This window comes from Haliotis rubra, unplaced genomic scaffold, assembly GCF_003918875.1.
Source record: "Haliotis rubra isolate DU_JTF1 unplaced genomic scaffold, ASM391887v1 Scf201, whole genome shotgun sequence".
Classification (NCBI taxonomy): Eukaryota; Metazoa; Mollusca; class Gastropoda; order Lepetellida; family Haliotidae; genus Haliotis; species Haliotis rubra.
In genome coordinates, this window is record NW_025766015.1 from 1,483,060 (window position 1) to 1,496,894 (window position 13,835).

A 13,835-nucleotide genomic window follows, 5' to 3' on the forward strand; every position below is an offset into this window, starting at 1 on the left:
AGAGTATGCACTTATTACTGACACAGGAGAAATAATCACTCTTGAATTTCAAAACAGTTTCCAAGCTGAAACATTATCTTAACTGAACCTGCTCGACAGCAAACAGGTCATTTAAACTCTGATAGGGACATGCTGATCACCAAATAGAATATTGTCATACCTCAGCTTCCTTAACTTGTAGCTCTTGAGCATAGTAGTTCATTCCATTCTCTCGAATAGGAAACAACCTGTATCAATGAAAAGAACAATATTTTCCATCACAAATATATTCTTCTTATATAAAATAAGGTCTGTGTCAACATAGGTCGTCAGCACCTTAATGTACCAAGAAAGAGAATCACTACAGCTGGAGGTCGAATGATCAACCGTGGCAGGTCACTTGATCTGCATGAGCTTCCATATGCCCCATATCAGTAACTGGAGCAGGGCTGTGTTCGGAGGAGCTGTCCAAAGGCTGGAAACTTAGTTCCAGAACGTTTACACTCCATGATGTAAGGAACTGACTAACTGACTGACTGAGCATGGTTTTACGCCGCTTTTAACAATCTTCCAGCAATATCACGGCAGGGGACACAAGAAATGGTGTAAGGAACTAGAGAAAGTGCTCTTTGTGAGATAGGATAAGTTTAAAAATTCACATTTACTGAAAATGTTGCATGCAGATGTGGTAGATTCAAAATCGCCTACTGCGATTTGAATATACAATATGGTATGAGGTTGATAGTGTCAATGAAACGACAGTTCGGCAGAAAACAAAAATAAAGTTAACAAATTTATTTTCTTTACATTTCAAAAACTAGATTTTGTGGTGCTATATGTGTAATTATTAACAGTAAATATTTTTGCAAACACACTTTTAGACGACTTACCACTGTATGTAACCATGGTGACTCTCGAGTCTGTCATAGTCTCCAAACCATTTCTTGTGTATGACATCAATTTTGTCACCTGCAATACAGGATAACAGTTGCAAAATCTCCAAAGTATCACAAGAATATGATCTATCTATCCTGTAATAGACTCAAACACAAGTAGGTGTTAGGGTCGGTTGGTGACTTGGTGAGTGAGTGAGTGGACAGGTAGGTGTTAGGGTCGGTTGGTGATGGGGTTAGTGAGGTGTTTGGGTCGGTAGGTGACTGAGTTAGAGTGTGGACAGGTAGGTGTTTGGGTCAGTTGGTGACTGGCTTAGTAGGTGGACAGGTGGGTGTTAGGGTCAGTTGGTGACTGGGTTAGTGAGTGGACAGGTAGGTGTTAGGGTCAGTTGGTGACTGGCTTAGTGGGTGGACAGGTGGGTGTTAGGGTCAGTTGGTGACTGGGTTAGTGGGTGGACAGGTGGGTGTTTGGGTCAGTTGGTGACTGGGTTAGTGGGTGGACAGGTAGGTGTTTGGGTCAGTTGGTGACTGGGTTAGTGAGTGGACAGGTAGGTGTTAGGGTCAGTTGGTGACTGGCTTAGTGGGTGGACAGGTGGGTGTTAGGGTCAGTTGGTGACTGGGTTAGTGAGTGGACAGGTAGGTGTTAGGGTCAGTTGGTGACTGGGTTAGTGAGTGGACAGGTAGGTGTTAGGGTCAGTTGGTGACTGGGTTAGTGAGTGGACAGGTAGGTGTTAGGGTCAGTTGGTGACTGGGTTAGTGAGGTGGACAGGTGGGTGTTAGGGTCAGTTGGTGACTGGGTTGAGTGAGTGGACAGGTAGGTGTTAGGGTCAGTTGGTGACTGGGTTGAGTGGGTGGACAGGTGGGTGTTAGGGTCAGTTGGTGACTGGCTTAGTGGGTGGACAGGTGGGTGTTAGGGTCAGTTGGTGACTGGGTTAGTGAGTGGACAGGTGGGTGTTAGGGTCAGTTGGTGACTGGGTTAGTGGGTGGACAGGTGGGTGTTAGGGTCAGTTGGTGACTGGCTTAGTGGGTGGACAGGTGGGTGTTAGGGTCAGTTGGTGACTGGGTTAGTGGGTGGACAGGTAGGTGTTAGGGTCAGTTGGTGACTGGCTTAGTGAGTGGACAGGTAGGTGTTTGGGTCAGTTGGTGACTGGGTTAGTGAGTGGACAGGTAGGTGTTTGGGTCTAGTGAGTAGATAGGTAGGTGCTGGGGTTGGTTGGTGACTGGCTTAGTGAGTGGACAGGTAGGTGTTAGGGTCAGTTGGTGACTGGGTTAGTGAGTGGACAGGTAGGTGTTTGGGTCAGTGAGTAGATAGGTAGGTGCTGGGGTTGGTTGGTGACTGGCTTAGTGAGTGGACAGGTGGGTGTTAGGGTCAGTTGGTGACTGGGTTAGTGAGTGGACAGGTGGGTTTTTGGGTTGGTTGGTGACTGGGTGAGTGTGTGGACAGGTAGGTGTTTGGGTTGGTTGGTGACTGGGTGAGTGGGTGGACAGGTAGCTGCTGGGGTTGGTTGGTGACTGGGTTAGTGAGTAGATAGGTAGGTGTTTGGGTCAGTTGGTGACTTGGTGAGTAAGTGGACAGGTAGGTGTTTGGGTTGGTTTGTGACTGGGTGAGTGTGTGGACAGGTAGGTGTTTGGGTTGGTTGGTGACTGGGTGAGTGTGTGGACAGGTAGGTGTTTGGGTCAGTTGGTGACTGGGTTAGTGAGTAGATAGGTAGGTGTTTGGGTCAGTTGGTGACTTGGTGAGTAAGTGGACAGGTAGGTGTTTGGGTTGGTTTGTGACTGGGTTAGTGAGTGGACAGGTAGGTGTTTGGGTCAGTTGGTGACTGGGTTAGTGAGTGGACAGGTAGGTGTTTGGGTCAGTTGGTGACTGGGTTAGTGAGTGGACAGGTAGGTGTTTGGGTCAGTTGGTGACTGGGTTAGTGAGGTGGACAGGTAGGTTTTGGGTCAGCTGGTGACTGGGTTGAGTGAGTGGACAGGTGGGTGTTAGGGTCAGTTGGTGACTGGGTTAGTGAGTGGACAGGTAGGTTTTGGGTCAGTTGGTGACTGGGTTAGTGAGTGGACAGGTAGGTGTTTGGGTCAGTTGGTGACTGGGTTAGTGAGTGGACAGGTAGGTGTTTGGGTCAGTTGGTGACTGGGTTAGTGAGTGGACAGGTAGGTGTTTGGGTCAGTTGGTGACTGGGTTAGTGAGTGGACAGCAGGTGTTTGGGTTGGTTTGTGGGTAGGGAGAGGGAGAGGGAGGAGAGGGAGAGGGAGAGAGTGTTCTCACAATATGTTTTACCTTAAGACAAATGAGACATACCATTGGGACGAGATGAGATGCTGTTTGTATAAAAGTCGAGGTTTAGAGTTCCAGAACAGTCCTTCTTTCCCTGAAACAAGCCATAGACCATACAGATATGTTACCTGAAGAAGACTTATGTTAATCAGATTTCAGTCACTACTGATATAAGTCATGATGTTTAGTCTACAATGGTAACTATCATCAAGTCAAGTCTGCATTACACATTATTTCTGCTGGATTTCAGACTGAAAAGTTACGCTTCCCGAGTTTCTACTAATTTCAGTAGCACATGAGATTAGCTGTTCTCAAAAGCAATGTGTTTATGTATCAATGACAAGCACATTATCACAACAGTAGCAATGCAAATTTCATAACACTGACATTAATTATCTGCATTTACAACTGTGATTAAAGTGTCAGTGACTTCCAGGTGAGTGAGTTAGTTTAGTTTGACGCTGCTTTTAGCAATATTCCAGCAATATCACGGTGGGGGACACTTGAAATGGGCTTCACACAATGTGCCCATGTGGGAAATCGAACCCGGGTCTTCGGCGTGACAAGCAAACATCTAGGCTACTAGGCTACCCCACTGCCCCGACTTCTAGGTGTCTGACCAGGCAAACTTCGAGACATATATTTCCAGGTGACAGGTGTCACTTGACCAGGCCACATACTTTTCCCCATCCAATCAACAGTCATTTGCAGCCATTGTCTTAATGGATTAGATGACGTCTGTTCATCAGTGTGGCACATAATTGTAAGTGTAAGTGACCAAAGTTTCAAATGATTACTGAATTATCATAAACAAGTTGGGTTTGTTTGTTGTTTGCTGCATCATTCTGTAATAAAACAGTGAAGTCTGAACCTGGAAACATGTGATCGATATTATGAGCATTCACTGATGGGAGATAATGTCAATACGCCTTGACATACAATACCTGAACTTAACTACCTCCTCCATTGAAGGGGCGGTGTATTACTATTAGCCTAGTGGTTAAAACATTTGCTTATCACGTCAAAGATCCTGGTTCGATTCCCCACATGGGCACAGTGTGTGAAGCCCATTTCTGGTGTCCCCTGCAGTGATGTGGCTGGAAAATTTCTAAAAGTGGCATAAAACCACACCCACTCACTTTTCTTTCTTTCTCACAATCAAGTTATTTCCTCTCCCTGAATTCCATACATATGCTCAAACTGATTCAAAGAAAAGGAAAACTGTACTAATTGCATAACACAGAGATGACAGCTCATCAACATGACAGTCTTTTAAAATGCTGTTAAATTTCTGACAATGATAAGCTTAGAAGAAAACACACTTCTGGGACAAGTGGAAACTAGTAAAGTAGGTGCTCTTGGCTTAGTACTTGACTTGCCACTTGACCTTGTTAATTATAGTTCACAGTATATTGTAAATTGTGAAATTAACACATCATCAAGTTAAAGCGAAAGTCGACCCTAACCTTAAACTGTGCTACCATCTTGTTAAAGGTCTTCAAAAAACAAAACATGCCTGAATGCCATTCTTCCAGTAAAGTCAAGAGTTTTTCAAAATATTCAAGCACTTTGACTTGAGAAGACTTGAGGCCAGGACACTTACCGGATAACCTTTTCTGTAATCCTTCATGCCAGGACACTTACCGGGTAAACTTTTCTGTAATTCTTTATGCCGGGATAGTTACCAGATAACCTTTTCTGTAATCCGTCATGCCGGGACACTTACTGGATAACCTTTTCTGTAATCCTTCATGCCAGGACACTTACTGGATAACTTTTTCTGTAATCCGTCACGCCAGGACACTTACCGGATAACCTTTTCTGTAATCCTTCATGCCAGGACACATACCGGATAACCTTTTCTGTAATCCTTCATGCCAGGACACATACCAGATAACCTTTTCTGTAATCCTTCATGCCGGGACACTTACCGGATAACCTTTTCTGTAATCCGTCATGCCGGGACACTTACCAGATAACCTTTTCTGTAATCCGTCATGCCGGGACACTTACCAGATAACCTTTTCTGTAATCCTTCATGCCGGGACACTTACTGGATAACCTTTTCTGTAATCCGTCATGCCGGGACACTTACTGGATAACCTTTTCTGTAATCCTTCATGCCAGGACACTTACTGGATAACCTTTTCTGTAATCCGTCATGCCAGGACACTTACTGGATAACCTTTTCTGTAATCCGTCACGCCAGGACACTTACCGGATAACCTTTTCTGTAATCCTTCATGCCAGGACACATACCGGATAACCTTTTCTGTAATCCTTCATGCCAGGACACATACCAGATAACCTTTTCTGTAATCCTTCATGCCAGGACACTTACCGGATAACCTTTTCTGTAATCCTTCATGCCAGGACACATACCAGATAACCTTTTCTGTAATCCTTCATGCCAGGACACTTACCGGATAACCTTTTCTGTAATCCTTCATGCCAGGACACTTACCGGATAACCTTTTCTGTAATCCTTCATGCCAGGACACTTTGCGGATAACCTTTTCTGTAATCCTTCATGCCAGGACACTTACCAGAGAACCTTTTCTGTAATCCTTCACGCCAGGACACTTACCGGATAACCTTTTCTGTAATCCTCCGTGTCTTTCTGACTCCATCGCCTCATTAACGGATATTTCCGTGCATTCTTGGACTAAAACAGAAAATCACTTTCATTCTATAATACAGTGTACATATCTTTCTGGGAAACACACCCAGGTAAGGTAAAAGAAACTGTTCTATTAAATGACAAAACAGAACACAACATGTTATAAATAATCAACAACCTTTCACAAACACTGTTTCAGATACTCAGATAATGTAAGAGGGGCAACTCTTGGTGAGTAGTGATTAGTGATTTTACGTATGTTTCAATTGAAGGGAGCTTCAATAGGGAGATACAAGTGTTCCACTATGTTCGCAAGAAGAAGAAGACAAGCAAAAGAGCATGTGTCAGGATAAGGAAAAATTTAGTTTTTTCTGACATAATTAATAGAAAGGTATCCTAACATTCCCCAAATAGGTCGGGTTGGAATTTAGTAGGAAAGGTAGAAATGACATAGAACAATGCTCTACCAAAACTTGATGACATTATGAAAATATCATAGTAAATTCTATTACCATTGTTCAAAGCAAAATCAGAGTGGAGGGTGATGTTTACACTCTCCAAAGCATGCATGCATGTTGAGTTTCACAGATAACAGGGCTTAACTTGCTGTGTGGATCAAATGTTGCTTAAATGAACTTGAACATGAAGAAATACTACTGTACAAATCCATCAAGTCCACAATTCATTTCAGGCGAGTCATGAATGTGAAATAAAATGATTCTTGGTGAGAACAATTTGCGCTACTGCATATTTACACATTTCAAACTAATGGGCTAGTGACCATGTCAAGCTCTCATTACAATATATTCCACTCAAGAGAAGTAGAAAAACACACGTTTGTTTCATTTTACCACAGTCATTTTCAACTCTAGCAGTATACATGTATGTGAATTGAAGATAGGAAATAATGTAAGGTTATTACTAGTGTATATAGAGGAATATTAAAAACTAGAGTTTGATGTAATTCTTACACAAATATGTAGACAGTGAGGTGTGACAAAGCCAGAATAATGAGTCAGTGTTTACTCTGACATGAATGAGAACTGTCCAGATCTGAGGAACATGTCATTAATGAAACATCATGTTAGACAATACAGAAGTAGAAATTCAAAAGTCGACTATCTTCTGAGACTATCAGAGTTTCCAGATACTGGCAACATCTACTTGTCTGGATACAAGTCCAACACTTACGGCTTGTTTTTTCAGCAACGCCCAAAAGAGCAATTTTTATCAAAAGGCTCATCATTAATCAAGCCTGGAACACACAATTTAGTGATTGACATCATGAGATCTTTGTACTTTAAGCAATATTCCAGCAATATCACGACGGGGAACACCAGAAATGGGCTCCACACATGGTGCCCATGTGGGGAAGCGAACCTGGGTCTTTGGTGTGACGAGGGAAATGCTTTAACCACTAGGCTACCCCACCGCTCTGAGATCTATATACTCTGAATACTATGAAAAGCATAATCCAAGACAGCGAGCGTTTCTCCCAATTCCTGTTAATTGCCTCTTACAACATGCATCTTTTGCCCGAAGATCAACACTAAATTCACAGGTGAGCAGTATATTAACTAGTCGTCATATTGAAGTAAAACCTTGTTCCACAGTCTATCTAAGACTTCTGCAATCCATACTCATCGTAGGAGGCACCTTTTGGGATAAGGTGGTCAGGCTCACTGACTCGGTTAAACACATCATCTTATCCCAATTGTGTAGATGAATACTCATGATGTTGATCACTAGATTGTCTGGTCCAGCTGTAATATTGCTGAGTGCAGTGTAAACAACAAACAAATCTATACCATTTATTTGCACGAACTAATAGGCTACTTAACCTGGGTTCAGGGTAAGTAGAGCTCTACATGCTCTAGAGAAGTGATCATTTCCTCAATTTCCACACCCATCAGTGGGTATTTTGGGTATAGGCATGATTCTACCATTTCGAGACAGATATTTATTCTATTTTCATAAGCATACACTGATTATTGATTTGACAAACGCTAAGTTAACACACAAGACAAGGGAAAACTTGCTGATGATCTACAAAGAGAGCCCATCCTCTTTTTGAACATTAAATGATAAGAAAATTCTCAAAATCCAATTTAAAATGCTTATTAGGAATTCAACTTACTCCAAATAAGTAAAATATAATAATCATATAAAAATGTCGTTTCACAATACTTATGTTCAAACAGAACTTCTACAGGGCAAATAGTGTGTGATCATGTGAATATCTCTCAGTTCAATTGAAAGAATGGCTCAATTTTACAACAAACAATGATGGTTGATTAACGGATACATATTCTGACCATCCATTATTGTGGGAGTTTGTACGGAGACATGATATCTTTCAGCCAAATATTTTGAAATCCAAATAATGAAAACATATTAAAAAAATTAAAATACTTTGCAAAACTGTCTTCTTTTGGGGGTGGGGTGGGGTGGGGTGGGGTGGGGTGGGGTGGTGGTGTGTGTGTGTGTGTGTGTGTGTGTGTGTGTGTGTGTGTGTGTGTGTGTGTGTGTGTGTGTGTGTGTGTGCGTGTGCGGCGTGTGCGTGTCTTGGGGGATTGTAATGATCTCTTTCAAAGTCTGACCATTCTGAAACAAAGTTGTATTTTTCAAGCATTTACTGTGGTGATATATTTCATATTTCTTTTGATAAAATCCCTTGAATGTTGGGCTCCATAATTGTCTCTATTAACAATGATTAAGTGTATATCACGTACCACATCTGCAATATTGATAATAAGCACCCTCAAAGCTTAGAAAAATGACAATTTTCTTAAAACCATACACAAACTAAATTTATTGCTCGAGATCAAACAGTCAAGAACAATCAGAAACGAAAGGTTTTTCAAAACTGTTCGTCATTGGCATTTGACGGAAAAAAAACCCCAGCAGGTTGCCACTACCGAAAAAGCTGTTTGTTGTTTCCATCAGTTTATCATAAGCATTCCTTATATTTAATAAACATGGATTACTGTTTGTGCATGAGAAAATGTGGGATGTCTTGTCAATTTTCAGGTTTTGTCCGGGATGCTTATCAAGATTAATTTCAGACTGGTCTAGAAGTTGATGATGGGAGTGTTTATTGGAGGTGAATATGGCATATTATACACATGCTGATGATAAAATGGGTGAAGAGGATATATATCAGTGAAAGATGAATAACATGCTCAATTTTCATCCCTATATTTTGTATGTATTTGTTTAAATTTCCTTCTGGCCAAAGATGAATGAGTTCTCTGTCACTGCCTCAGATGCATGATGTCAACTAACAAGGACAAAAGACACTGGCAGAATGACCTTGACATACACAGTATTAATAAAAACAGATATATCTATATCAAATTTGTGATGTTTTATTTGTTTTCGATGATGGTGCCTGTTAATAACTATTCCTCTGTCATCAACCTACAGCATACAAAGAAGTAGGCTTTAATTGAAAATAGAATCATATAATACGATGTCATATTTACCCAAGATCTTAACCATGTTTAAGCCTCTGTAAATATTCCTATATTTATCCTAGTTGCACACACTGGTTATTTCAGTACTTACTGGTATACATTCGGCAAATCATTCTGAATCAGTATGGTATATATTATGTTAATCAGGGTTAGGAATTAAGAAAGCTTCACAAGCTATATAAAGATTAGTGAAAAGCATTTATTGACCATGAGAAACTGACGCTCATCTTTTGTTCATGTTTATGAAAGTGGAAAAAACAACACTTCAGCTACTAATGCAATGTTCTGGACCATCCTTAATAATCCAGGTTATTATGTCTTCAGTCCATCTCATATACCCTTGACTAGGGGTGAAATGGTATGCTCTTACCACGGTACAGTACGTATTGCGGTACAAGGCCTTCGGTTCAGTCCGTTTTGGTATATGAGAACTTACTTCCGTAAAAATAGCAGCCATCTAGCAAAGAAATGCATAGATTTTGACAAAATGATTTGATTTCCAGATGGCGAGGTGAAATGGGGCTTAATGTCGTACTTGAGAATACTTCGCTCATATGGCGACGTGCATGCGTGTGTATGTGTATGTGCGGCAGCTTGTACTAGCCCTGACTGAAGCTGGTTTTATAGTGATAGCCCACTGACTGAGATACCATGCCGCAGTGAAGCATGAATACCCCACTCAGACACATTATACTGACTCCAAGCCGACCAGTCCTTGTTGTACCCATTAATGCCGAGCGTCAGGCAGCGAACAACAAGCACCATATTTTAACGTCTTATGGTATGACGTGATTGGAGATTGAATGGGGCTATCTCGATTTCTATAAATTAAAAAAAATGCTTAAACAGGTAATAAAATGATGGACTGAAAACCGAAAAGATTGCATAGCAGTAAAACGAACTGAAGGCAAAATGCTGCGGTTCTACTAATACCGTGGCATACCATTTCACACCTACCCTGGACCCATTCCCTACGATATAACATCCCTATCTTGATTACTATCCATGGTAACCATGGTGACTTGGAACAGACTTACTCATCATGGCTCACAGCTGTAATATAAATGGGGCATTTTAGCTGCACATTTCAAATTAGACTTCAGTAACCCATGTTTGTCGTAAAAGGCGACTTATGGGATAGGGTGGTCGGGCTCACTGACTCGGTTGACACGCCATCTTATCCCAATTGCGTAGATTGATACTTCTTATGTTGATCAGTGGACTGTCTGGTCCAGACTCGATTATTTACAGCCCGCTGCCATATAGCTGTAATATTTGCTGAGTGCAGTGTTAAACAACAAACCTACTATACAAGCCATGGTGCGGCATGAGTTCAGAATGTCAACATAACAACTTATCTTACCTCTGATTGGCTAAGCAATCTCCTGTTATTTTTAAGGTATAACGCTTACAGGCGAGTAATGTTTTCTATGTTAGCCGCTGGGAATGCTGAACTGTGGGAATTCATTGGGTACTTTATGTTGGTAATTCTTTATCTCGAATAATTGAGTCACGTACGATGCATGGAAATTATTGACGTTATGCGAATGGAAATCGATGGAAGGGACATAACTCTAAATTTGTTTTTGTCTGTATTGGCTAATTGCCTAACTTTGTCCTTCTTCTTATGATCCAATACCCTTGCTTTAAACAGTTCAAAATTAACAAGACTGAGGGAACATGAACAAATATAGAGGATATATCGACCAATGTCCCCTTGGTGACCAGTGAACCACTTATAATGATTTGGCAAGGATGAATGATCCTGTAATACTTGCACTGACTGAGGTTAGAGCTAATTTCTAACAGCTTGACAGTGTACTTATTATGTACATGTACTCATTAATGAGTAGCCATGTTTACATACTTTCATCATCAGACCTTAACACTGAACATGCTGAAGAATAAAACAATCAATACTGATAGAACCTTAGCACAAATCAAGGAAGAAAATGGAGCAGTCATTCACCATTGTTCAAGGAACATGATGGAAAGTGCCTACCCTTTCTGCTTTAGATCTCCAGGGTTTTGGCCAAGCATCCTCATACTCGTCGCTCGATGACTGAAGAAACAATACATGTGCTTCAGTCATAGACAGACATGATGTAAAATATCTGATTCTCCAAGCTGTAGGCACAGGTTATCATCATGGTTAGATCTTACAAACATCATTAATGTCTGACAATGTACCATATTTCCTCTAATAAGTGCTGGGAGTAAGGCAGAGGTTTAAGAAATAAGCGCCTGGGTCTCTAATAAGCGCTGGGTACGTTTTGTTAAAAATGTATTCTCCCTTGATCCCAAAATAGATTTATTCAGGAACGGTTCCTAACTTTGATGTAACACTCACTAACAATTAATTACGGTACACCCAGTAAGCGCAATAAGCGTCGGTCTCCAATAAGTGCCACACCTCTAACAAGCGCCGGGTCAGGAAGTCCGTTGAAAAATTGGCTCCAAGGTGCTTATTAGAGGAAATACGATCACACTTAAAGCATTAAGCTAGACATATGAAAACAGTTAAGAATGTAACTTAGGTCAAACATAATTTTAACTTCGTTGAAAGGTACTTAGAAACTGGGTGCTGAGGATGGATAAGATATGTGGATGAGAAACCTCTTTAAATTATTAAGAGTGACTATTGGTGAAATATGGTGTATGTTCCATCACCAATATAAAGCAACTGATCATCATTTCCAGCATATTCTTTTCAAGGGCTAAGATATTTGTTTTGGATCACCATGTTCAATATCTATAGGTAAAAGTCCCCTCACTACATATTTCTTTTGACTAAATCCATACATCATGTATTTATGCATGAGAAATGTTAACCATTTTAGTAGGGCTGCAACGAATACACTATGTGGTGAATATGATACGTATCATGAATATTAGGTAACGAATACGAATAATTATTCACGAATACAATATTGTAATTAAGTGATTGATGTACAATATGGAATGCCCATGTTGACAGTTTTGATTTGTCACAGCAATAACCAGTGATCTCATGACACTCAAATTTGGTATGTACTAGTTATAGTCGACAGTACCATGTGCGACCTTGGCAAACTAACATGACTTGCACTACTGCATTGCTAGTACATATTCAATCCTTGCATATCTCACTTTCTAAAAGTACACAAGGGTTCAAGTAAAACATGCTCCCTTAAAAAAATCGTAAATATTCGTGAATACTCGGTTCTGGTGACCACGAATAACAAATTGAATTCATGAAGGGCTACGGTTCGATTCACCGAATATGCGAGTGAATCATTACAGCCTTACATCTTGAGTAACACATTGAGAAAAGAAATTTGCTGAAAAAATATGTCAGATTCTTAAAATATAACGTGAGAACATGCTGAACCAACACAAGATTCATAGGCCTAAGCTTACTTCTTAAATATAAACAACTATTGTCATGAGGCAAGGGAGTTAACTGACTGAAAACATCCAAGTTCAGTCATTGCTGAACTGAGCTGGGGCTCCTTTCACGAAGCAACCTTAACTCCCATTCTTTAACATTGCACTAAGGTTACCTTAGTGACTTACGATCACCTTACCGCTTGGTGAAAGGAAGGCTGGACTTTTATGGCTTGATTGTTGTCTCATGAGATTTCACCTATCATATAACTACAAACAAAATGGCCGTGCAAAGTCAATATGGTGAAGATCTACATTGTAATGGTAACATAGTGATGTTAACCCCATGACGTCTATTACTTTACTTGAGTACTTTGATTAAATACATAACCATGATAACAAAATACATAACAAGATTTAGAAAATATCGGTTGATGCCAAGTTGACAGTATAAATGCTTTGCAAATGTGGCTGTCAACAGAAATTTACATGGCAGTTTAAGAATCAGGTGTTGATATTGTAATGGACTATGCATGGACTCATTGATTCAGCAAAAACAGAACTCCAAAATTCCAGTCTGATTTGGCAAGGGAGGGAACTGGGCTTTTGTAGTCAATTAACTCCCTTTCCTCAGGAAGATGAAAAAGAATCACCAGAAGAAAATGTGTTCGTGGCTGATTTCTAGGTTGGTTTATGAGACAAATATACACAGTAAACGATATCTCTTCATTTAAAATGCCTTCTATACAATTAAAAAATAAAACATGTCCAGTGACCTTTTACAGGTCATTTCCCATTTTCGGATCATTTTCATTGATAAAGAACCTATATACAATGGAGTTTTTTAAGTCTCACAAACTAATGAAAGATCAATTTCCTTTAAACCTGCACACAGGAGTGGGTGACCATCCTTATGCTCCAAAGCCCACTCAAGTGTTGATTCCCATATACTGATCAATATTTTAGTATCATTGGCAAATCATTTAAAAGATTATTTTGCATAACATATTCTCCTGAACTTATGAAATCATGTCGGTAGTTCTGCAATAAAAAGAGAAAAAACCATGGGCTTGCCCTACAACAGCGGGTTGCACAGTTTTTGTTTTATATATATTATATATATGTATTTTATCTGGCAAGGTACATAGGCTGTCTTACTGGAATTGTTATCAAATAAATAGAGAGTTACAAGAAAACGTGACAAACACAACAATTAGAGCTCATATACA

At 40.3% G+C, this 13,835-nt stretch overlaps 1 protein-coding gene across 2 annotated transcripts in view; it reads right to left on the reverse strand.

The window, feature by feature from the left end:
• Positions 1–13,835, reverse strand: part of LOC124275707 (opioid growth factor receptor-like protein 1) — a 40,789-nt gene that overhangs the window by 26,192 nt on the left and 762 nt on the right. Inside the window, exons 2-6 of one of the 2 annotated variants that reach the window (XM_046711344.1) lie at positions 11,243–11,302; positions 5,732–5,809; positions 3,169–3,238; positions 870–948; positions 161–227 (exon numbers count right to left, since the gene is read on the reverse strand). In XM_046711344.1, the coding sequence (XP_046567300.1) occupies positions 161–227; positions 870–948; positions 3,169–3,238; positions 5,732–5,809; positions 11,243–11,302 (354 nt within the window). The remainder of the gene's footprint in view (positions 1–160; positions 228–869; positions 949–3,168; positions 3,239–5,731; positions 5,810–11,242; positions 11,303–13,835) is intronic. The other variant, XM_046711345.1, reaches the window with a different exon arrangement.